The sequence below is a fragment of the Liolophura sinensis genome, chromosome 8, assembly GCF_032854445.1.
Source record: "Liolophura sinensis isolate JHLJ2023 chromosome 8, CUHK_Ljap_v2, whole genome shotgun sequence".
NCBI lineage: Eukaryota > Metazoa > Mollusca > Polyplacophora > Chitonida > Chitonidae > Liolophura > Liolophura sinensis.
This window is the reverse complement of record NC_088302.1, coordinates 51,835,621-51,860,260: the sequence shown is the minus strand read 5'-3', so window position 1 is coordinate 51,860,260 and position 24,640 is coordinate 51,835,621. Positions and strand designations below refer to the sequence as shown.

Here is a 24,640-nt window from a genome sequence, read left to right as displayed (position 1 = left end):
TAGAATACTGAGGAGCCTTCCCTTATATGGTTAAAGGGTGGAGGAAACCAGACAAAAACATTGTTCGCAGCTAAAATAGGGCTTTAAATAACACTGTGATCTTTGCATTCTGAAATTGTTATAATCATTGTATATGACAGGAGAACTGTGAGATCTGGATCACCCACACATAATCACAACCATATATCACTAAATTTCCACATGTCCGAAGCTCAACACTCATTGTTCTGTCATGGCTGCCACTTGTACATAAAACCTTAACCCGGTCCTGCTCAAAGGCCATCAGATGACTTCTGGACGTTTTTCAAAATGAAACAATTAATCAAATTATGAGAAACGCAAAAAATACGTGCAGATGTGGTTTTGCATTTTTTCATATTAAAACAATAGACGATAACTGTAAAATATAAAAAAAAAATGACCAAGAATTAGAATACTTCAAGGGCAATACATGTAAGTGATATAAAATCATATGTTTACTACTGAGTAAATTTAATACATGGATTTGTATTGGCGAATTCAAACTCACTAGGTCCCAGAATACTCTTCTCACCTTGTTTGTGGCTGGAGAAGCGAATGGGTCCTCAGTCGAGTTCCTAGTTGGATGCGTGTAGGGAGAGGGCTGTAACTCTTTCGGGAGGACGGAACGTGGGCCCTGACTGCTGGTTACAGTGTGGCCACTGATATCAGTTGTGGGTATAGAGCCCATACTGTCATAGGAAGCTGCCAACATAACAAGTATGTATTCAGATTTATGCCAGTTGTGGGAGTAGAGCCCATACAGGCATGCATTCAGATTTATGCCAGTTGTGGGAGTAGAGCCCGTACAGGCATGCATTCAGATTTATGCCAGTTGTTGGAGTAGAGCCCATACAGGCATGCATTCAGATTTATGCCAGTTGTGGGAGTAGAGCCCGTACAGGCATGCATTCAGATTTATGCCAGTTGTTGGAGTAGAGCCCATACAGGCATGCATTCAGATTTACATCAGTTGTGGGAGTAGAGCCCATACTGTAATAGGAAGCTGCCAACAAAACAGGTTTGTATTCAGATTTATGTCAGTTGTGGGAGCAGAGCCCGTAAAAATTGCATTTTTGATTTTTGTCTTGGCTACTTAAGATTTAATGCATACCTTGACTTTATTACCTTGTGATGCAACAAACAGTATTTAAGGCAAATGGCAAAGAGAGGTTTCATATCAATGATGTAATTACTCTAGATTCAGACATAACCTAACAGTAATTTGGTTAGAATAATCTTTCAAGCTACAGTCAATGAACATGGCTGACAAGGAGCAAGCCACTACGTCACTGGTCTATGATGCAAAACAAATTAACTCTTTGGAAAGTCAAACTGCATCTTATCTACATGTATCTCACAGTAAATACACCCTGATTTACTGTATTAAGGGGATTTTTTTTTCAGCAAATCCTATTTACGGCTCAGTGCAAAGAGAATACCAGAAATCAGACACAGTTTTTTCCCCCATTACCATAAACTTACCCATCAAAGACTCTAGCATAACAGACAACTGGATTTCTGCAATCTTGTCTTCATTTGAAGAAAACACTGGAAAAGACCTGAAATGAACAGTTTTTGAATTTTGAAAATATATTTTTCACAAAACCGACGTACTGCAAATTACGCACAATTACCATGACAACATCATACCAACAGTACTGGTCACCTTGTAGTTTCATGCACGTAACATTACGTCCGCTTTGTTAAACGCATCTCACTTCTGACAAATTCTGACAATAGCACACAGGAGAATTTAACCCTTGTATAAAGCCACAAAAATATCTTACCAGTTGAAAGAAATTCACTCTTTATGAACTACAAAAAAATGTGTAACAGCAAGAGGACTTACCCGCTGATGGGATAGGAAGAAGAGAGGAGGCTAATTTGTGGCACCTCTGCTCTGCCCACAGGGATCCTGGAGGGACCACTTAACACCTCTATCAGCAAACTGCCCATATGTGACACTGGTTAAGGACGGGCAAAGATACAGCATACAGTACACAACATACATGTAGAAGATCTATTTCAGGTGGTATTAAAGTTTCCCATATTCAAATGGCTGTGTCCAAATATCTCAAAAATACCAAATTTTCAATCACATTCCATAATTATTGGACATAGCTGTGTTTATATGGTAACAATTAGTTTCAAAAGCAAATTGCTCTGTACTGCATGAAAGATCACTTTTTTCAGGCGTTCAACAATTTCACAAAGCTGTTTTCATCGAATGACACAAAGGGAACTGGAGTGTTACACACAACAAAAAACAAAGGAAAAAGAAAATCACAATGAAATAAGTATATAAATAAATAAACATTTACAAGTGATACCACACAGAATAAATTTAACTTCATGAAAAGGCATTATACGTGTAACAGACAGTTCACATCAAGGATATCACTCAGGTAGGCAGCAAACTGTTTTGGTCCGGATCTTACAGGATACCTGGCTGTAATCTTGGGCACCACCTTGTCGGGGTGTTTCACATCCACTGGCCTAAAAATGATCATGAACAAAGCTCCAATGATGACTTGCTAAATACATGGTCCACAAAGAGATGTACATGTAAACATGTCATAAATGGCATCAAATCAAACTTTCTTTTCTTATTTTCTTTAATCTGGTCAATTAATTTCTTACATCCATGAAGCCATAGCTATATTATAACAGACAAATTCTGGAGTGCAGCATAAAAATCAGGATCAAATTCCCCTAATCTCATTCAAACATATAAACAAAATATCACATCTAAACCATGTAAAATTTGTTGTTTGTCTACCTGAAGATGGCCCCATCTCCGGCCTCTCCCCACCACTTGACACGGACATGTGTGACCTGAGGGGGGTTTGGAATAATCCAGGTGATCTGACTGACAGACACCCGACAGAAACATCTCAGCTGTCCCTCTACCTGAGGTGGAAGCCCTGTGTGAACCTGAACATCCTCTACCTGAGAGGAGATACTTGAATCTGAAAATGCAAACATATATTTATTCATTTATTGATTGATTTATATGATTGATATTTGACACCAATAAGGTCCAATACAGCTTGTTAAAATGGGCACCCTTTTGAGTTTCCTAATTTGGGCTAAAATTGAGAAATTGTGGAACTATATCTAATACAGTATTAGGTAAATATGCAACTTAATATTGACTGAGTAAGAAGTAATATCAAAGCACACATTTTCGATGTTAAAATTAATAAAAAATAAACTTATTTTTGAAGCTTCTAACTCCTCTTAGTTTGGGATTTTTAGCTTTTGGATCAAATTTGGACATCCATTAAGCTTCGAATGCATTTGATCCTCAACACTTCACCCAAGTAACTGACCTATAGATTACTGAACATTTGCTTGCTGGCAATGTTCACCTATCTCACAGTCTATGTGATGGCATGTCAAAATATTCACATCGTCACAACCAAACTAAATTTCATAGTTAGATACAATAAACAAGAATTTTCTACTTAGTGGTGTATTTTAGGCCGTTGTCAGGTATATGGATGGTGAAAACATTTGTGCCAATGAGGAGTACATCACCGACATTCACCAGTACAGCACCTGATAAATCTGCTTTATTAATTCAGGCAAATCACCAAGATTTTGATTAAACTTCATTCAAAGCCTGTGATGGCACATCAGTCAATGAGAGGTCAATACCAAAACATAGAAACAAATTTCACTCTGTATCTAAAACTTAAGCCGCATTGGCATTACAGAAATGTTTTTCTCACTCGCCCCATTTTTGTTGTAAGTTAGTTTCACTGCCCTAAAGTGCAATGCGTCGTTTTTGCGGTAAACACACAGGCCTGTGCCAGTGAATGATCGAGGGCTGGTAGTGGTACAGTACACGCCGACAAATGGCTTTACTAGTATCATAACACAGAACGCGGACGAGATTACCCTAGCATGAGAACAGACCTTTACTCTTAGATGACTTGTGCTTCCCCTTTTTCTTCCCAACCTTCCCAGGCTTCATTTTTCATCAAAACATTCAACAGCATCCCTTACACAGGTGTCAAATGTAGCGCCATTTCGTTTCCATACAAAACATTAGTCTAAACTTGTCCGCCATACACACAACCTCCGAAACAACATGTAATGTAACCTCTGCATTAGATCCTAACATACAAAGTTCTTGATAGGCAATAAAATGTTAATAAAAGCCTTTATTTTTAAACTTTAAAGTTACAAATGGATTGAGTTATCCTTCAAAATTGTCAACATGCCCAAAACCGAGTCAACAAAAGACAACTATATACGGCAGAGTGTATGCTTCAAAAATTCTTAACGCTGTTAGCAGTTTTAAAAATAGCCTTCACATAGTTTTAAAAGTATTCTTTGTATTATCATTATATACTTTGTATCAGATCTTATTTTGTAAACAACTGACTCCATATATAAAAATAACATATGAGTGATTTTGTTTAATAGTTTGGTCTCAAAACTAGCCATATTCTTAGTTTGACAAGCCTGTTTTTATTTTAGAGAGTATAAAAAGATGTCTGCTATGCAGAGAGAAGTGTTGAAGGGTAAAATAGGCGGACTACCGCCAATGCCACCACCTGGTTTGGGGTAAGCAAGATACACAACCACTTTTCAATGCTTGGAATTAACTTTCGTTATTGTGGAATTAATTTGTTTGATCTACTTATCAAAACTATCATTTTTCATCAAGTCAACATGACGATAACTGGACCTCAGTCAGTTACTCCATTCTCTGTTTACTAAGGGAGTCCGGAAGACTGCTAGTGGTAGTAGAAGCAATGCTAGGCCTGTTGTAGTAATTTTGTGACACTGACAGTGGATTGACGCCACAGCGGTCTCTATACTAACCCACATTCAGCTTCAAGCCGAAATTGTGCCTCACTCGTCCTAATCAGTCAGTCACTCACTGTCATGAAAATAAAATAAATGGCACTAGCCTGAAAGAGTACTCCATCTAAATGAACTTAGTGTAGTATTTTAAAAATTCTGACATCCAGCGTAAAACATGCCTGCCTTTCCAAAAATGTGGTGCAAGTTTCAAACTCTCTTCTCCTTCCCGCCAATGTTTCTCAGAATCTAACGCACCTCCTCCGCTCATTTCTATGTAATTTTCTGGTTGAGGTTTGAATACTCTCTCATCGTATTTTACTGTCCTCTCCAGTGAAAGTAAATTAGCTGGCTACCTTGTGATCACATTGACTGCTTGAATGTCAGTGGCATCGAGCATCTCTCCAACAGCCCTTTTGAAGTGTCACATGACCTGCTTGTGGGTTTGCAATGTAACTGAGTTTTGGAATTGAAATGTTCCAGAAAACTATTATATATTTTCATGGCCATCTCTAAACACAACTTCAGTCTTCTTAACTCCTCCCTGACGGCATGAAACGCTTGAGCCTATCTAGATGGACTAGACAGATTGCAGCTCCGTTTCTTGTACTTGCTTGAATAGTGTTGTGGAAGTATTGATGCTAAAAAAACTGGTACTCTGATTTGGCTAATTGTCTTTGTCATTGCAGAAGTGTTATGGTTTTTATTTTCTGATTAACGGAGAACTACAGACCAAATGTAAATGAAATTGGGTTGGTAATACAGCTGTTTAGACATGAATCCTTGGGTAAACATTACAGAGAGAGAGTAAGGGTCTAACATTGAATAAAATCAGCTGTTTTCAATAAAGGTCTTGCTCCACCTTTTAACATATAGTTATTAAGCATAGCTTCCATATACTGCTAATATTTCTGCACCAGGAGAGGTACCCCCTCATCAGCTGAAACCCACCATGTCATTATGCTAAGCCTTGTTTAGGAGTAGACCAGAGCTGCTCAAATTCATTGGCTTTCACGCTGTAGCTCTCCACCTATCTGCACATAAAATAGTTGTGTATCAATAAGGGGACAAGGCATCAATGATGGGACAAGGCCTATTTTCTGTTCTGACCACATTGCCACCATACTCTGGTACATGCTCTAGTACAGAGGCATTACCACCATGAAGGCGTCAACAGAATGTACCTACCTTGAACACAAGGTTTCCTTGTTTTGGAGATGTGCGTAACTGGCAATTTCGTAGTTCAGAGTAGAAAGTGTGTTGATTCTGTTATAAATCTTAAGCAAGCTGGTAGCTTGTTCAGTTTAGAGTGTACGATCATGTTAAACACCCTGCAGTGTTGAACACCATGCAGTGATCATACTATTTGAAAGTCAGTTTAGGAGTTTTTGTTTTAACCAGGGGAGCCCTCCTGACCATACCATCAGTATTTTGTTTGCAGGTACATGTTTATTAGGTTTTAGCTGATCTAATATTGTATAGTAGTGAATTCTTGAATATGGTGTTAATCTCAAGTAAATAAAATGTTGACATTGAGAAGAGATAGCAAAGGATACTACTAATAAATCTGATTTTCTTTCCTTGCAGTGGTTCATCAGGCGGTAGGAAGGGCTTTCAACGAAGAAGAGACTATTCTCCAGTTCACTGGGACAAATACTTTCAAAAAATGCATGATGTCAAATTAGACGAAGAAAATGTATCCTTTTGGTTGTGCTTCAAGTGTGCAGTGCATGGTTTATTCAAACCTAGTAGAATATGCAACTCCTGTGAGAGGAGCTCTTAAATTATCTGTCAGAAATACTTGTACATCTGTGTATGGTATCTCCAACTCTGTGAAGATGTACAGTTACTTGATACAGTTTGTCCTGTGTGTTAGTTTACATAACTTTTGTTAAGTTAAGTTGTCCTGATAGTTGTTGAACAAAACTGATGTTAAAAGTATATGTTCTATGTTTCCCAGCCTCCTTGTTGATGTCTGATTGTCTTCATGATTGTTTATAGCTGAACATCTATATAAATAGCCTCTGTGAGTGAATTTAGAGATCTCATTTGTTTTTCGTCATGCCATGTCACTAGTAATGTCAGAGACTTGATGGTAACACCATATCCTGCTTTTCCCATCTCCCCCAGTGTTCTTCAGTTATTTGGCTTGCTATCACATTGTCTAGATATTCCGGGTGTACGAATGTGGAGATGAAGGACCTGTTCTGTTTTTTCTCCACGGAGGAGGATTCTCAGCTTTGTCTTGGGCAGTTCTTTCAGTATGTATACAACAATATATCGCTCAGTTGTTTAATATTGTTTCTGGGTCATGACTATCTTTATGTCATTAAGAATACCTTTATTTTGAATCAGTTTTGTTGTTATCCCTCAAATTCAATTGCCTGGCATACCTGGAGAAGCTTGAATTCGCATCTCTAGACTCGCTTTCTACTGATGAGCATAAAAAGTTATTTGTTGAATTAATGAGTAATTACCTGTTTTTAACATTTGTCGGTATTGAAGCCACTCTTTAATGTGAACACTTGGTTTCCGTAACTTACATTGTATGTAGCAGTAAAGTCCAGAAATTCTCTTATGCAAATTGACAGAAGGATGTTTGAGAGTGGCATCTCTTAGCTGAGTGAAGATTGTAGAAAACAACCGGAAAGCTAAATCTTCAGCTAATATGTTTCGTAAGTTTGTCCTCATTAAAACTAGAAAGCAGCCTTACTCACAGGACAGAAGGGGCTGTTGTTACATGTAGTCGTAGGTAAATATGAGCTGGTGTGTGGAATTATCTGACTTATATTATTTTTATTTCAGTCTGTCATCTCCAATCTAGTTGCTTGTCGATGTGCTGCAATTGATCTCAGAGGCCATGGTAAGAAAAATTGTAGATTCAGACATGAGTGAATGTTGTGATAATGTTAATATGGGCAAGGTTTGAGAATTGCTTGTGCCAAATATAGATTTTTTGAAGCACCTCACAAATCCCCTATACTAAAGTACACGTGTGAGAGCCCATATAACAAATTTTACAAATGAAGTTAATTTTAATTGTTTATGAATGACTGCTGGTGTGCTGTGTTCTGATTGGTTCTCACAAGCAGATTTGTATTAATGATTTCAGGTGACACATCTACATCTGATGATAAAGACCTGTGCATAGAGACATTGTCCAGGTGAGCTGGCCAGTTTCTTGTTATATACAGATGTATTACAGCCCTCAATTTTAGCAATTTTTTGAGGTTGTCCGCAGGGCAACCATGACCCTAGATTCAGGTTGGCCCCTTTTTTGGTTGTTCTCCATGCTACCAGTGAAATATTCAGACAATCACATATGTGGTGCCGAGACGCCTTTCTCCAAGTTTTGCCGCTCCACTTCGGCTATAGCGCTGGTAAATTCCTTGCACTTGACATCATTCATGTATGCTTGCCCTGTGTCAACACCCTTCTTTTCTTTCAGAATACAGGACCAGACATAGTCTGTAAATGGTCTAGATTTTTTAGCAAGTGTATGGACTGGAAACGAGTTTTCAGTTTATTTAACGCTTTTCCTTTCATATTCCCTACGCCTTGTTCCACAGGAGTTGTTCCTGGTCTAGCTTGCGATGTCTTTTCCACCTCCACTGCTCTCTGGTGTGTTTCAATTTTCTGGTGCGTTTTAAGACTTCCTATTCTAAGGCAGGAGCAGCCTATAACGAAATTTTGATCTGAATAATGTGTTTTGCATACTTTGCAAAACATTTATTTTCTCTCTGTGTCGTACCGAAGCCAAGGCTTGTTTTGTGCGCGTAGCAAAGGAGGCTAAGCTGTATCATTGCACAAGCACCTCCTCATGTAGCCAGTGAGATTGACAGGTGTGAGAAATCCCGATTTCGTTAGGTTTTTACAGAAGTGTTAAGTAATTAATTTCACAGAATGTTTTCCTCTTATCTCAGACTAATGGAGACGTTTCAGAGGAAGGGCTTGAAAGACATACAAAACTTGATAACCATTGTCTGGTGGAAGGGCATAAACACAGCTGTCATGGGCACTGTGACCGGTCTGTTGGGAGTTGGCTGGCCACATGCACAACTGTCTTAGTGGCGTAAAGCTTACACGTGTGTCACGATCACCGTTTTATAGGCTCGCGGGCCATTTATGTCCAGCATACATTGATGTAAATTCCACATAAGCCTCGTCTTAAATTCGTCCGGCTTTTGATAGTCCGATGCACAACCACATGGTGGTTTTGGTTGCCCAATGGACGACCGTAGAAATTGAGGGTGGTTTTGGTTGCCCAATGGACGACCGTAGAAATTGAGGGTGGTTTTGGTTGCCCAATGGACGAGCGTAGAAATTGAGGGCAGTATTATGTTTATTGGCCGGTGACTAAGTGAAAGCTTGGTGTGACCAACTGTTACAAGCTTAACTCATGGCTGTTTTAAAATGTCCTAAAAGAGCTTCAAAAGTTATAAAGTTCATGTTTACTGGCAATACATTGCAAGTAACATTTAAAAGTCAAAAGACTGTGAGAAATGAGGTAAACATCTCATCTGTTCTTCAACATGGAAAGCGTTATTCTACATGTACGTGAGTTTTTGTTGTTGAGATAAGTCAGTCCTTGTTTTGTCATGGGCTGTTTCATATATCATTGATGTCAATTACTGTTACAGTGATGTTGGAAAGGTCATAGAGAAATTATATGGGGACAACCCTCCACCTGTAATACTCATTGGTCACAGGTATGCTTAATTTGTACTGAGTTATCTGCCTGATAAAGTCACTTGTGTACTTGGAGCTGTACTTGTAAAGTCATTTTAGATCTGGTCATATTTTAGCCGCTGTCAAGCACAATCCGATTTTCTCCACTCATAAAATTGACCGCCATCAAATAAGTGAAAAATTCTTGAGTGTGACATTGATCGCTAATCAGATGAATATATAAATTCATTGTTGCCGTGACTGGGAATATGTAACGCCATTCTCAGACACTAGTTCTCATGAAACTCATTTGCCTACAGTAACAAAGTTGACTTATGAAATTGATTGTGTAATCATGTGTTCTGAGAATCTGTGGATAAGAAGATTTCACATTGTCTGCAATTTTCATCCCTTAACCTGGTCATCTGTATAGTACATGTGCATAGGTACATGTATCTGGTAACATGCCTGCTCGCTGTTCTGTTTGTGTTTACAGTATGGGTGGTGCTATAGCAGTTCATACCGCTCACAGAGAGCTAGTACCCACCTTGATTGGCCTGGTGGTTATTGATGTTGTTGAAGGTAAGAGGGGAATGGTGTCATACCATACGCATACCTCTCAGCCAAAATGGGGAACTCATAAAACTCCTTTATGCCCGTAACAAAATGGTCCAAAGCTATGTTCATTCTTGTATTACGTCACAGGTGGATGCCAGCAGAAGTCCGAAGTGGAACGTATTACATCACGTCAGTGATGCTGGACATTCCACTGCAGCATCAACAGTGGATAGACCAAATGAAACCACAGAATGCAACATGTTTAGCGTTGTGCCGCAAAAGACTTGTGGCATGCTAATTCACACTAGCACCACCTTTTGTGGTACTCCATTATTGGTGAAACTTATGAAGTGCACAAGCACTACCACATCACAGAAGAAAACCTCAGTCTGTCTGTGTGCGTCTGTTCCAATGTGAACTTCTATCATTTTAATTTTTGGTCGGTTGTGTTCTGTTTTAAGTAAAATCATCCGATGCTGTGAAATTTTACTGATTCATGTAGGGAATTTGGTTATATTTAGCTGCTGAAGCATGTTCCACTGAAATTTTTCATTTGTTTTTGCTGACAGGCACAGCTATGGAAGCATTGAGCAGTATGCAAACATTTCTTCGCAGTAGACCAAAGACATTTAACTCACTGGAGCAGGCAATAGAGTGGTGGTCAGTTTACATCTCTTATTGATAAAAAGTTTTAATTTATTCATAGTGCACTACGAAGATAGTGTAGTTATACATGTATAAGAAACCAGCAAAGACTGCTCACAATAAAAGGGAGTTGGCCAGTCTGGTATTATATGTTCTGACAACGTACCAGCCTTCATGTTCTAATACAAGGTGGTGTCCCAGGAATACCATTGATATGTTAGTGAGCTGAGTGTTTCAACAGCAGAGAAGTAGACCAATCACTGTACATGCTAATATTATAAGTTATGAAGAAAATGAGATGTGCTTAATGAAGTACATAATTTATTGATATTTAAGGTTTCCGTGTATCACTACCATTAGCATGTATGCAGTTTCCTTTATACAAAAATAAGGACTAAATGTTGTTTAAAAGTATAGTAATTAGGAAGATTCAAAAGCAAGCTCTTCTGGTTAAACTTCTAATTGTTTTATCAAAGAAAAAAGTTTCAACACTAACTCGCTGACATTGCCGTCAATATTTTGTATCTTGTGTGTTTTGTGCAGTGTACGTAGTGGTCAGGTCCGGAATCTAGAGTCGGCCAGGGTCTCTATGGTTGGACAGGTCAAAAGGTAAGCCCAGGGTAATTAAAAAATGCTTGTTCTTTGTTATTTGATCAAGTGATGGCCGCTGATTGGACTAATTGACTTTTTGAACAGCTTGCCGGCAGCTGTTCGTCAAACTTGTTGTATACTCTCAAATAGAATTTGTTTGTTCACAGGTTTTGTGGTCACTTTGGGAACATTGTGGTATTTTAAGGCATCTGTATGTACATCTATGAACACCATGGCTGAAACGTAAGGCCATAGCCATGTCAGCTGTAAAGTGTTTGGTAAAAAAATATGAGGAACACATAACTTTTTGTATAATTTGAAACATGATAATGCATGTACTTGTAGGTATCGGTACTTTTCTCTTTTTTTTGTTGTCATGTAAAATTCATCGTAGACCAGTTTCTTACCCATGTATGTAATCTCAGAGTGGATACAGATGAGACAGCCACTGCAGTGTTAGACCACGAGGTGGACGCAGCTGCCAACAGTTGTAATCAAAACACCACCATAGCAGAGGAGCAGGAGGAAGAAGGGGAGGCAACCCACAAGGAATGTGATAACACAAAACCTGTGACACATGATCAAGGGGTAATTACTTCCCTGGAATATTCGGTCTGGTTTCTTTGGTGTGTGAGCGTATTTATCATAACAAAAAAAATTTAATAACATGCATTGAATTACTATGATGGAATTTTACTCTGTTTCTTGTAATCTGTGTTTGCAAATGAGTAAAGAGAACTGGGATACATGTTTATTGGAGATCATGCCCAAAGGTTAATTGGTTCTGTCTTCTTCTTTTAGTGTAAATATTCAGAAAATTGTTATTGCTTGCATTATGAGCATTCGGTATCCAGTTTTAATAATGCACTTTGTAACAGTAAGAGGCAAACTTCAAATGTCATTATGTAAGACCTGACATTTTCCTTCAAACTTTTGATGACATTTTTTAGCACATCTGTTTTGTGAAATGAACTCACCTTTATTTAGGTCTTGCTGTTAAATACCTATGTTGCCAAACCTCCTGGTGATTTATGTCATACTATGTTACAAACCTCATGGTGATTTATGTTGTACTATGTTGCAAACCTCATGGTGATTTATGTCGTACTATGTTGCAAACCTCATGGTGATTTATGTTGTACTATGTTGCAAACCTCATTGTCGTTATGTTGTACTATGTTGCAAACCTCAAGGTGGTTATGTTGTACTATGTTGCAAACCTCATGGTGATTTATGTTGTACTATGTTGCAAACCTCATGGTGGTTATGTTGTACTATGTTGCAAACCTCATGGTGATTTATATTGTACTGTGTTGGAAACCTCATGGTGATTAATGTTGTACTATGTTGCAAACCTCATTGTGGTTATGTTGTACTATGTTGCAAACGTCATGGTGATTTATGTTGTACTATGTTGCAAACCTCATGGTGGTTATGTTGTACTATGTTGCAAACCTCATGGTAATTTATGTTGTATTATGTTACAAACCTCATGGTGGTTATGTTGTACTGTTGTAGAATGTGTCAGATGTGAAGTACACATGGAGGATTGACTTGTCAAACACAGAGCAATTCTGGCCGGGTATGTCATCACTTTCCCCCTTAGAAGAGGAGACTTAACAATCTTTGTTACTTGATATTTTTTTATTATTGACTAAGTAAGTGTGAAAAAATGTCATTATAATCATGGATCTTAGTGATTCATGATCACGACCCATAAGATTTGCCTTCATCTTGTCTGGTCATTTATCAGAAGTGCCTTATAATGTTAGTAGATAGAACCATTTCAAAACTTTGGGGTGGTTGCAGCTGATTGGTTAAGGTGTCTATCATACAATCCCAACATGATTAATTCATTTCCAGCTTCCAACAGGAAATCATAGATAGTCAGCCACTGCCACTGTTCTTAAAGCCTTTGTACTTCTAAGCAGTTGAGCGGCCATGTGGGTGAAGTTCTCTTGAGAGCATTTGCCTTCCATCATTGTGACATTCATCTGTACATCATATGTGGCAAAGTTAGTCAGTTACTTTACCAAAGACTGGTGGTTTATTCTGCGGTTTCCTGAACCCATGAGACTGACTGTTCGTGGAAGTGATTTATTGTTGAGTACAGCATTAAATCCCAACTAAATGACCTGATAATTCCTTAACTTAATGCATGTCAGAATTTTGGTGATTGGAACAGTTTCACAATTGAATAAATGTGTGTCTAGAGACATACATGTTGAAAGTTTTTGTGAGGATTTATTGTGTTTTTCGTGTCTTCAAAACAGTTTCTATTATTTTCATTTTCGTTCTGATTTTAGGCTGGTTTAAGGGTCTTTCCCAACTGTTTCTTGAGTGTCACGCATCTAAGTTGTTACTGTTGGCAGGTAGGTGACTTCCGTGCTGTGTACATGTGCATGCATATTCATTTGGGTAAACAAATAGGGAATAAAGCAAAAATTTGGGTGCTTTTTCACCTTGCCATGTTGATTCTGTTATACATGTGTTCACAGTTTCACGTTTGAAAATAAATAAATAATGTGGTGCTGGTTGGCCAATCAATGGACTTGGTTCCTTGGGTACTGACGCTGTCTACAGATTGGCATACTTGATCATATGAGGTGACGGTATCAATTTGTGTATGTACTCTTTTTGACAGAGGGCTTCTCAGAATTCTCATGAAATCCTGACACTGACCTATTCTGAACCTGACCACTTTCCTAGTGAAGGTTAATTGTTGCATAATAGACCAAATAAATAAATGAACTACTAGTAGACTGGGATCACTTGGGGCCAACTACATGTAAGGCACTGACTGGCCAAGTGATCTAATGACTCCTGCTGCATGGTCAGCTTGAAGTTCACAGACTCCTTATCTCTTTTCACATTGGTTTCTGTGACGCGTGGAACTTTGCTTAGATGTATAATAGAAGTGAGATACAAGATTTGTCACAGGTTTTATTGCTTTCATTGTCTCCATGGCCACAAACTTGTTAGAATATATCTCTGTAAGCTTGTATACTCAAGACTTTGTCTAGACTTTATGTGAAGAAGTGTTTGAGCATTTTTTTGTTTTTTCAGGTGCAATATCTTACTTGCACTGTCGCTTTGAATGGGAATAACTGGTGGCAGAATTCCCTATCAGCGATGTCTGAGCCAAACAATATTATACAAGTATTACTGATCTTTTGTAGGTGTTGATAGATTGGACAAAGATCTAACTATAGGCCAGATGCAGGGTGAGTTTGTCCATCATTGACATTGGGACTGTCTGTTCACACATTGATATGTATATATATATATATATATATATATATATATATATATAGTATATCTGTCTAAAAAAGCCCCAAATGATACATATCTGTTCATTTTGCTGAATGTAACATATCTGTCAGATAAAGTCAAATGATACTCATCTTGCTAATAATTTTGAATGATACAGCTTTCCATCTGATAATACTAAAAGAGGGTAAATATATTTTTTTCTGTTTTTCAAATCACTGTCTGTTTTACAATATCAAGAGGCCTCATAAAACCTGAAAATTTTACCTTTTGCTACCAAATTGTAGCTGCCTTTATGTGGGTTCAGAGGGCTGAGTGGTTAGTGTGCTAGCTCAGCACTTTGACTCAAGAGGCTCTTACCAGTGTGGTCGCTGTGAGTTCAAGTCCAGCTCATCCTGCCTTCCTCTGTGTTCGTATGTGGCAAGTTATGCCAGCCACCTTTCAGATGGTTGTGGGTGCCTCCCACTTTAATGTTGGTTGCCGTTACAAAGTGAAATGTTCTTCAGTATGACATGAAAAGCCATTTAGATTAATAAATAAATATAGTCCCAGAGGTGCTCATCACATTTTTGATAGCTAAAATTTACCAACAGTAATTTTGGCATGTTTATAGTTAATAAGGTGTGCTATATTTCATACTTGTGCAACCTAGCTACAGTCTTGTTCTTTGTTCTTAGGCAAGTTCCAGATGCAGGTGTTACCACAGTGTGGCCATGCAGTTCATGAGGATGTCCCAGATAAGGTGAGACACTATGTTTTATTTGGTTAAACAACCCTATTTTCCCAACCCTTTGGTACTTCCAAATAGTAAAAACAAAGGGCATATTGGCCATACTATTAGTTAAATGAAGAAGAACATTTCTGAAGTATGTATGTGAAGAGGTTGTGAATTTGTCAGGATATGTGAAAATTTAAACTATGAAAATGTGCCAAAATGTAGAATACTGACATTGTAGGATACCGGTATGTATCATGGCAGGATGGAATGATGGTGTTGTGACAACAGTGCTCTTCTCTGTAACATGTCAAATATATGGTACCTGTACATTGACATTAATTTGTCTGGGAGTTTGCTGTATCTAAGATAAAATGGTGAGCTTTTTTAGATGAAAGGAAAGTTTTTTTGTTTCTAGGTTGCTGATGTGCTGGCCACATTCATGGTACGACATAAGGTGGCAGAGCCTACAGCAAATTTTCACAGGTAGGCTTTCAGAGACTATTAGATTACGAGACATAAAGGACATGCAACCGTCCATTTATCCTCCCTAGTGTACAGTTAGTCATGCTATCAGGCCTTTGCTGTGTGTTGATTGGAGACAGAGGTTAACTTTGTATCACCTCAGGCAGTCGTCCACTTATCAGTAAGGTGGCAGTATCAAATCACTTTCACTATTTCACCTGTAATTGAAATCGAGGTGTATCTGGTATTTTTGCGGAGGACAAACATTCTAGTAAATAAATAATATTAAATCGATTAATTGATTATGATAAATTATATTTATATCAAATAAAGTATGCAGAACATTAGTCTAGAGACATTCCACAAATTCTTTTGGGGCAAAGAAAGGCTGGTTTTTGTGCCATGCAGAATATGTATTTAAGTACATTATTCCACATTTACCTCCATTTGCTGCACTGATTTCTTCTTTAATTAGCTGAAAAATAACAATGGTTATTACTCATAACACTATGTCTTATTTTTGCAGAACGTTTCCAGCCTGTTGACATTGGGCAATTTCTGGCTTTATCCGAATAGTGTTGACAATAGTTGATATCTGGCTGTACCTGGATTATGTTGACGATGGGTGATACCTGGCTATATGAGATCATCTTGGCAGTGGGCAATATCGGGTTGTGTCGGGATGATGTTGATGATTGGACATATCTTGCTCTACCTGCGTCATGACCTTACGGGGCCTTATTTGGTTTTACCTGGGTTGTGTTGACATTGGCTCAAATCTAACTTCACCATGGCCATGTTGTCATTGGTCAAATCTGACTTGGCTTGGGTCATGTCGACAATGGGTCAAACCTAAATTTACTTTGGTCAGATGGACTTTATGTCAGATCTGGTTGACTTTGGGTCTTACCTCGCCGTTATTCAGGCTGTATTGACACCAATCAAATAAATGAACACATATACTGACAGTTTGTCAGATGTGGCAGACTGAGTCACATTGACATTGGGTGAAATCTGGCCCAAACTGGGACCTTGACATTATCCATGGTGGGCTTTATCTGGTTAATGTTGACAAACACCACAGTAATGATTGACTTTCAAACCATCAAGCCCTCAGACATTTTGATTGACTTGCAAAGAAGCCTTCTCTTTGATAACAATTTTCATGTTGATGCACTCTCAACATCACATTCTAATAAATCAAATAAAATAAATACATGTATGACATGGAAAAAGAATAGTAGTTTTATGGGCTGTGACAGAAATAACCAGTGTTTCATTGTGTCCAGGATGCAGGGATTTCCTTTATTAGTTAGTATAAATTTAAGTGTATATTCCTTGTAATAAACTTGCCTGTTTGAAAGGTGGTAGATAAACCAGTTAGAAATTTCTGGCTGTTTTGATGAAGATGTGACATAATTCTACTTTGATTCATCCAGTCACTTTTCTTAGCTCTTACAAGGTATTTTTCGGAAGTGTTTACATATAAACACAATGGTTCAGTTGTCAAAGATAGAATTATATCAGGTGCAATGTTGGCTAATGTTGGGCCACTTTTTTTTTTAATCACAACTGCAGTCATCAATCAGAAAAATCATTGTTCACAAGGTTTTATTTTTGTTAGCCTATCCAGTATTAAGTGAGGCACAAAAGCCATGTTAGAGATTTTTAGTGTTAAATGTCCATCTGAAATGTATCAATTTGAAATCACTTAAGTGACTACCACTCGGAATCGCAACTTCAACACACCTGTAGCATGAAGGAAAGAATCTGATGAGTTGGAGCAGGTATATCTTCAGAACTAGTTCCCTACCAGAGCAGTTCTAGATCTGACTTTAAATGTTGGGGAGATTGGGCATGTTTGTATTTTAAATGGATTCTTGAATCATCAAAAAAACATGAAAAACAAAAAAAAAATGTTCAGATATCCATGTCTACATATGACATGTACATTTAAGAATGCCATAAAGGGTTTCAAAAGATTAATTAGGTGATGTTGTTCACATATACTGAGGGTTACTAAGTGATGAACGTCAAAAAAACATAGGTTGGCTTGAATTGGCATCCAAAATACCTATGCCTTGTTATCTACCGGCTGGTAAAACTTAATATTTAGGACTTGAAGCTTGTGAGGGAGGCCTCCATAGTTCAGCGGTTAGCTGGACAATGCAGCACAATCACCCAGGACCCTCTCACCCATTGATCGCTGCCAGTTCAAGTCCATCTCATGCTGGCTTCATCTCTGGTCGTACATGTGAAGGTCTGCTAACCATTTGTGGGCGGTCGTGTGTTTTCCCCGGTTTTCCTCAAACTCTAATGCTAGCAGCAGTTGTAGAAGTGAAATATTCTTGAAATAGGACATAAAACTCCAATCAAATAAATAAATAAATAAATAAAATATCAGGTTATTGAGCGAAATGATCAGATGTTGTATTTCACTTGCATGGATTACTAGAATCGTTCAGTGCTGAACTCCATCTCCATAAGCTGACAAATCCTGTGTTGTGAATAGAATGACGAATATGATTTCAGAATATTTATTTATATATTGTTAACATATATGATTATGTTTTGTAAAACATTTCGTAAAATTTAAGTCATATGCCATATAACATGTACCATTAATTATGGTAAATGATAACCTGCCTTTTATTGCCGTATACTTTGTCTGTTTTCAGTTGGTATAATTTGTTGATGTATGCAGTAATGACTGATATATTTGCTACTGATTGACGGCTGGGTTAGATAGATAACTTCTATGCCAAAGGTAGGCCAATATCTGGTCTAACATAATAGTGTTAGTCATTCCTAACAGTAGCTATTTGTGAATGATAGTATTATTCCGTTGTAATGGATGTACTATAATAAAGAATGTGTATTTGTAAATAACCTCAAATGTTGAACGCTCTGTATATGTGCATGTATGTATTAAAAGTGACACTTTTTTTCAAAAATATTGATAAAATTTGTTATTCTACGTTTATTGATTTTAGTTGATTAGTGATATAATTGTTAAGTTAATTGCAGTTCTTAATTGGTCATATCAAAGGGAGTCATCGTTCAAAATTACCATGTTCCACTTTTTGTTATTATGTACTTTTATATTGTAAAGACAAATCACTTGGAGCTTTTAAGTTCAACTAGTTACAGGAGTGGGAGGTGGCGGAGTGATTAAGATTTATGTCTTTCGGTCGTTAGAACACACCAAATGGTGGTTCAATCCCAGCCTTGGGCAGGGAATGTCGGGAGATCGTTTCCGGCTTTCTCGGGCCTCGGCGACAGGAAGCGATGGACATCTCGGACATCTGGGGCCAGTTTTGTGAAGCATACGTAGTGTTAAGTTGCCCTTAGCTAGACGCACTTCATATCTCTACAATATATGTTGTCATGGTAGTCAAGGACAAACTTAGCTAAGTGAGCTTCATGAAATCGGCACCAGTAGTGATGGTCTTACGTGGAGTTCGTCGGAGCTTATCTTCTGCGTATACAACAAACGCTTTGAGCTCGCTGTGCGGTGATAATCAGTGGCATTTCCGAACATTCGTTAGTTACTTGCCAAAGGTTGGCGGTTTATGCTTGACACTCTGGTTATCACGAATCATAAAACTGAAGGCCATGGTGTAAGTCTTGGGTATGGTGAACCAAGTAATTAAACAGATAAATGTAGCCTAAATGGTAAAAATTTACAGCTGTGCATTCAAACGCTAACCGCTATACACCGAAGATCCTCTCCGGCACTATATGGGAAGGTCTGTCACTAACCTGCGGATGGTCGTGGGTTTCCCTCGGACTCTGCCCGGTTTCCTACCACCATAACCCTGGCCGCCATCGTATAGGTGAAATAAATTTATTATTGAGTACGGTGTAAAAAACCAATCAAACAAATAAATAAATTCCATTCTAGCTTCACGATTTACGTAACCGTATTAAATCCAACGTGTTTTTTCCCTCCAGTACATTCTTTTTGTCCTGGGCTCTACACATATCAGAAACTATCCAATATTCCGGCCTTGATGGGATATATGAATAACGTAGGAGCAGTATGTCCAGGCGTGTATGTTTATGCAAACAGAAGTATGATCGCAGTGTTTGTTAACAACTGTACTCGGCAATCAAGCCAAAACTCTAGGGACCTACCCGTCTGTCCACATATATGCCCTTCAGTTTGCTAAGCTATTAACCAGTCGGACCAGAACATAGCCCACAACTGATATGGTATTGTATTAACTCATTCAGGCTGATACACGGCAAAATAACAACTGCGTGTATAGTTTCAGGTTGTCACATTGTTTGCTCCAATGTGTTTCTCTTTGTTGATTTAGTCGAGGGTATACACAGGCGACAGTTTAGTCCTGTGCTGTTAATTACCTGGATAACTCTATGCGTCGGTGTAATATATACGCCGCCAGAGTATACATTATACCTGAATTTTGTCCTTATGTAAAATCAAGTTTTGGCTATAGCCTCACAGTGAGCTGAGAACCTACAGTCAGTCATGGCGTGTGTCTGTGCTGTGGTCAGAACAAACCTAGACAAGCAGGCTATAACTGGTGACTTTCTGAATCAGCTATCCACGTATCTAGTAGACCTGTTGAAGTCAAATTTACAGGTATGGTATCTGGGTATAAAAAAAAGAGGTTTGTTACTCCGTTGTGTCGAAGAACTGTGTCTGAATATAACGCTGTTTGATTATAATAGCCCATTTAATTTGAGCACGAAAAGACCCGTTACTTGGCACGGACAGTTAAAGTATATTCTTAAGTACTGCCATTATGCCTTATATATAGCCTTATGGGCTTTTGCTTGTTTGAAAATTATACAGTTAATTCCCAAAATTTCAACACATCGAGGACAGAATTCAGAAAACAGATTTTGATAAAAGCTGGATAAATGTATTATATGCGCTTAAGAGATGGGGACTGACTTTATTAAGATTGCCTTAATTGGTGGCAATACAAGTATCGCACGTGCATTACAAATTTATCTATTGATTTTGGTAGTGAGAATTTTGTTACTCTGCAACTAAAAACGTCGTCCAATGAGAATGCGTGCCGTGACCTCTGTTAAGACTGGCTTATAGAGTCAAGTTTCAGAGTAAAGCTCAATTATATGTTATTTGTCAGATGTTAATTGAGCCTGGCTTTAGAAATAAATGAATCCAAGAAATGTTAATTACATGGGTAATATACAAGTCTCTGTGGAACTACACTTATAGTTCGGTACCGGTACACACAGTATAGAAGGTTGGACGTTATTGCTATATATGTTTGTTTGTTTCTAAATGTACCGTATACATTTAGACAGCCACGATCAGCATTCAGTGAGTTAAACGCAGTATTCATTACTAGTTATTAGTAATATATTTCCAGTGAAATGTGATGTATTCTTGGAACGAGTGGCTGTTTTGTTTAAGAATACAGTTCTGGAGGTTGAGACTGGCGTGGCGATGTTACGAGCCGGAACTGCAGACCCTGTCGTGAACATCAGTCTGCATCATAACTGTGACGACCTGACGAAACAGACGAAACAACACCTGGCGGGAAGAATGGCCGAGTTCATAGCGCATAGATTACCTGTTCAAACAGACAGGTATGGGCTTCACTTCTTGTATATAAACCCATACAGCTGACCACTACTGGACCGTGACAACATTTCAAGGTCAGAAAGGTAGTGGACAGATTCCTGTATGATGCTCTGTTCTGCTCAAGTCGGTTAAAGTTTATTCAACGCTTAAAATGATATGATTTAAAACAAAAATTTAGCTTTTGCATGCTTTTCGTTCATGTAAGACACGGTTTGTTGTGCACATAAGCATATAATCAACTGAGGAAATGCTACAAGATAGGCTATTTGTGAATGGGATGTCCTAATGGCCAGCATCGCCGCTTGATCAAAGGGATTCGTCATGGAGACACATGTGGAAAACATGTTGCCATGGTAGTTACAGTCAGTTTGGCCTACGATCGCTTTGTGCAAGAGGCCCCCCAGCAGAGCTGATACTGAACCTCTGCGATCCCTTCCATCAACCGTAGGTAGTGTTCTATGTAGGCTTAGCACCACGCAAGGCGATATAATGTATCCTTGCAGACTGTGTGAAGAAACTGATTTGGTACCGTAAATACACATAGTACGCCTAATAAGTGACAGTGTGGTGGTCTCGTGGAAAAAAACATTTGAAAGAGCCATTTTGCTAAATTGATAAGGTGACTATTTTGTTACCATGATTTATCTACGAGTTTAAAGCATTACTCTATACCTAAAGAGAATTCCGGCACTATATCATGACTATATATTACTGATGAATTACATTGGTATTTTGAGTACGACTTTAAACCCAAGCACACATACATTGATATTTTGAGTACGACTTTAAACCCAAGCATACATACATTGGTATTTTGAGTACGACTTTAAACCCAAGCATACATACACTGGTATTTTGAGTACGACTTTAAACCCAAGCATACATACATTGGTATTTTGAGTACGACTTTAAACCCAAGCATACATACATTGGTATTTTGAGTACGACTTTAAACCCAAGCATACATACATTGGTATTTTGAGCATATTGATGGACTTTCCTCATATATCACAACCATAGTTTGCCATTATCAGTCACCGTATAAAAAAGCTCACTCTCAGGACCCTGCTTGGGTCGTCATCATGGTGATCAAGAAAGCTACTTATCAGTTTACAAGGGACATATATGCTTAGTAGGGTGTTTTACCTTACATACTACCAGTATTCATTTATATATCTGATTGGTATTTTGCGCCGCACTCAAGAACGTTGGCCAGCATAATGGTGGGAAGAAACCGGGCAGAGACTGGGGGAAGCCTACGACCATCCGCAGGTTGCTGACAGACCTTCCCACGTACGGCCGGAGAGGAAGTCAGCATGAGCTGGACTTGAACTCACAGCGGGAGGCTCCTGGGTCATTGGTTATAGGGTAATTGTATGGCTACATTTAGACAAATAAAGCATACCATATAGCCTACATCTAGACGAATTTAGCGACATTGATGCGAATCATGTCCAAATCCATTCAGCCCTGCGAGAAGAGTTACTACAAAACGTTCTTTGAGAAAATGTGCATGTATATATTCTTGAACTTTTTGAAACATTTTCATGTGTCTCCTTTGCTTATACGACCCACTTTATAGGCCTACCTTTTCTTTCAGGGTATTGGTACTGTTTGTCGATACAAGGAAATGCTGAAAGAAAGAAGATAAGCCAGATTGTCTTTTAAAGAGGAAACAACGAACATTTACTTGTGCCACGTTACAGTATTATGAGTGTTACGTGCACACTGATACCTCGCTGTCATCTGTCTTTTGTGCTGAGCGATGTCTCGTCAGGAAACAAACTTAATTTGGCTACACATGTAACAAACCCTATTTGTGATATTGATCAAAATGTATAAATAGATGAAAACTGGTCACGTGTTCTTGTCTTTTACTTAAGATCAGTTACAAAAGGTTATGTACAAAATACATACTGGTGAGTCGTTATCCTATAGTATCATAAGACCGCCGACAAATTGGACATATCAGTCTATCGACCTTTAAGGACGGCTGTGTTTTCCACCCTAACCCTAAAATCAATTTCAGTCAAATTATTTTCGTTGTTGTCAAATTAATACTTTCAATTAGTTTCAAACCACTCAGTTGAAGCTTGTATCAAGACAAACGTATCAATAAAGGCTGCAGCGGTTAAGGTTGTAGTTAGCCGTAAAATTTCTCGGAAGATGTATTCGACCACATATAGAAGAAACTGGCACGTCACCAACATGCGTGTATATATACGGTATTAGAAGGTGAGACTTCTCTGAGCAGCTGGGTAGCGTAAGCATGTTGTTGTTTATTGCCGTTGTTGTTCAGTGCTATTATAACATTCTAACCTTCGCTCTAGGATTAGTGATATTATTGCTGGCGTGTTGATGACATAAGTCTCTGCCGTTCGACCAAGCACACGTCTTTTTGTATTTGTTGTATTCGACTTCAAATTTCGCCCATTTGTAAGTTACTCATTCTGACCAATTCTGAGTCCTATTGACCTTAGAAAGGTGTTTTGAGTTCCTTTGGAAGGTAGGGTGATATTCTTTTGGGAAGCTACAGCAATGAAACTTTATGACGTTTAGTACTTGGCTCTAAATATGTGCTTGGGCAAATACAGTGTTTATATAGACCCAGCATTACTGCCATCTAAGATGCATGGAACCGGCTTGCATCTATCTGGATTCATCAGTATGTTGAATGGAGATTTGGAAAGTAATATGTGTGTTTTTCAGGCTGAGGTTTGTTCATTAAATATAGATTTTGATACTTTAAACAGTTAAACGGTAACATAACATCGTTTATGGATTCTTGATAGAAAAACACCTTATACAATTTGTCGTGTTCTAGAGTAACACAGAATCTGCTTTTCTCTTCTCTGCATGCCATTTATTTTTGTCGTGAGGTTGGGGAGATCTAATGTTACAAATTTCCTTTGGCTTCCCAAAATGAACGCTCTGAAAATCAACTTTGATTACAGAATAGAAACTCTTTCACCAGAAAGATGGAAAATGTCATTTCACTTTCCTTAATGAAGTATTCATGTTGCGTGCAGTAACTCTAGACAATTATATGCAATTCTAGACAAAGCCATCTAACTGCGAAGTTGCCCAACCCTGATGTCTTATATGTTGATGTGTGAAATGTGCATTAATTTCTGCCACCAAGGTAAAAAGAGGGCATTCTGGTCGACTTGCCGGTGATTTTTGTTTGTTCTCACCACGTTCTCGGTGAAAATAGCCGCGGTGATAGTTAGAGCAGTGCACAAGCTCGTCAGTGCACAGGTGAGAATGCGAATAGTTTTGTCTGATTGAGTTAACATTCAGTCAGCGTA

The 24,640-nt window shown here is 38.3% G+C and overlaps 3 protein-coding genes across 3 annotated transcripts in view; 2 read left to right on the top strand and 1 right to left on the bottom strand.

Annotated features, from left to right (window-relative positions):
- LOC135472194 (C2 domain-containing protein 3-like) overlaps positions 1 to 4,078 on the bottom strand; it is a 34,310-nt gene extending 30,232 nt beyond the window's left edge. The window contains exons 1-6 of the mRNA XM_064751574.1: positions 3,943 to 4,078; positions 2,801 to 2,990; positions 2,420 to 2,517; positions 1,871 to 1,979; positions 1,504 to 1,580; positions 554 to 723 (exon numbers count right to left, since the gene is read on the bottom strand). Coding sequence (XP_064607644.1) covers positions 554 to 723; positions 1,504 to 1,580; positions 1,871 to 1,979; positions 2,420 to 2,517; positions 2,801 to 2,990; positions 3,943 to 4,000 — 702 coding nt within the window. The 5' untranslated portion in view covers positions 4,001 to 4,078. The remainder of the gene's footprint in view (positions 1 to 553; positions 724 to 1,503; positions 1,581 to 1,870; positions 1,980 to 2,419; positions 2,518 to 2,800; positions 2,991 to 3,942) is intronic.
- Positions 4,079 to 4,522: 444 nt separating this feature from the next.
- On the top strand, positions 4,523 to 18,681 carry LOC135472442 (protein phosphatase methylesterase 1-like). The gene is made up of 16 exons (XM_064751950.1): positions 4,523 to 4,596; positions 6,424 to 6,532; positions 7,005 to 7,097; positions 7,642 to 7,699; positions 7,949 to 8,000; positions 9,477 to 9,545; positions 10,001 to 10,086; positions 10,632 to 10,722; positions 11,251 to 11,316; positions 11,724 to 11,886; positions 12,817 to 12,880; positions 13,605 to 13,670; positions 14,478 to 14,522; positions 15,246 to 15,310; positions 15,702 to 15,769; positions 16,275 to 18,681. Exons 1-16 carry the CDS (start codon positions 4,523 to 4,525, stop codon positions 16,291 to 16,293), a joined length of 1,188 nt encoding a protein of 395 aa, XP_064608020.1. The 3' UTR covers positions 16,294 to 18,681.
- A 1,551-nt stretch (positions 18,682 to 20,232) lies between these two features.
- On the top strand, positions 20,233 to 23,182 carry LOC135474081 (uncharacterized). Its single transcript, XM_064754084.1, has 3 exons — positions 20,233 to 20,357; positions 21,162 to 21,337; positions 22,933 to 23,182. Exons 1-3 carry the CDS (start codon positions 20,244 to 20,246, stop codon positions 22,967 to 22,969), a joined length of 327 nt encoding a protein of 108 aa, XP_064610154.1. The 5' UTR covers positions 20,233 to 20,243; the 3' UTR covers positions 22,970 to 23,182.
- The last annotated feature ends 1,458 nt before the right edge of the window (positions 23,183 to 24,640 follow it).

Coding starts and splice junctions, on each gene's coding strand:
- LOC135474081 (XM_064754084.1), top strand. CDS start 20,244: ATGGCGTGTGTCTGTGCTGTGGTCAGAACAAACCTAGACAAGCAGGCT. Junction 20,358..21,161: donor TGTTGAAGTCAAATTTACAG/GTATGGTATCTG, acceptor GTTTTGTTTAAG/AATACAGTTCTGGAGGTTGA. Junction 21,338..22,932: donor TTACCTGTTCAAACAGACAG/GTATGGGCTTCA, acceptor CTTTTCTTTCAG/GGTATTGGTACTGTTTGTCG.
- LOC135472442 (XM_064751950.1), top strand. CDS start 4,523: ATGTCTGCTATGCAGAGAGAAGTGTTGAAGGGTAAAATAGGCGGACTA. Junction 10,087..10,631: donor GGTTATTGATGTTGTTGAAG/GTAAGAGGGGAA, acceptor TTTTGCTGACAG/GCACAGCTATGGAAGCATTG. Junction 11,317..11,723: donor ATGGTTGGACAGGTCAAAAG/GTAAGCCCAGGG, acceptor ATGTAATCTCAG/AGTGGATACAGATGAGACAG.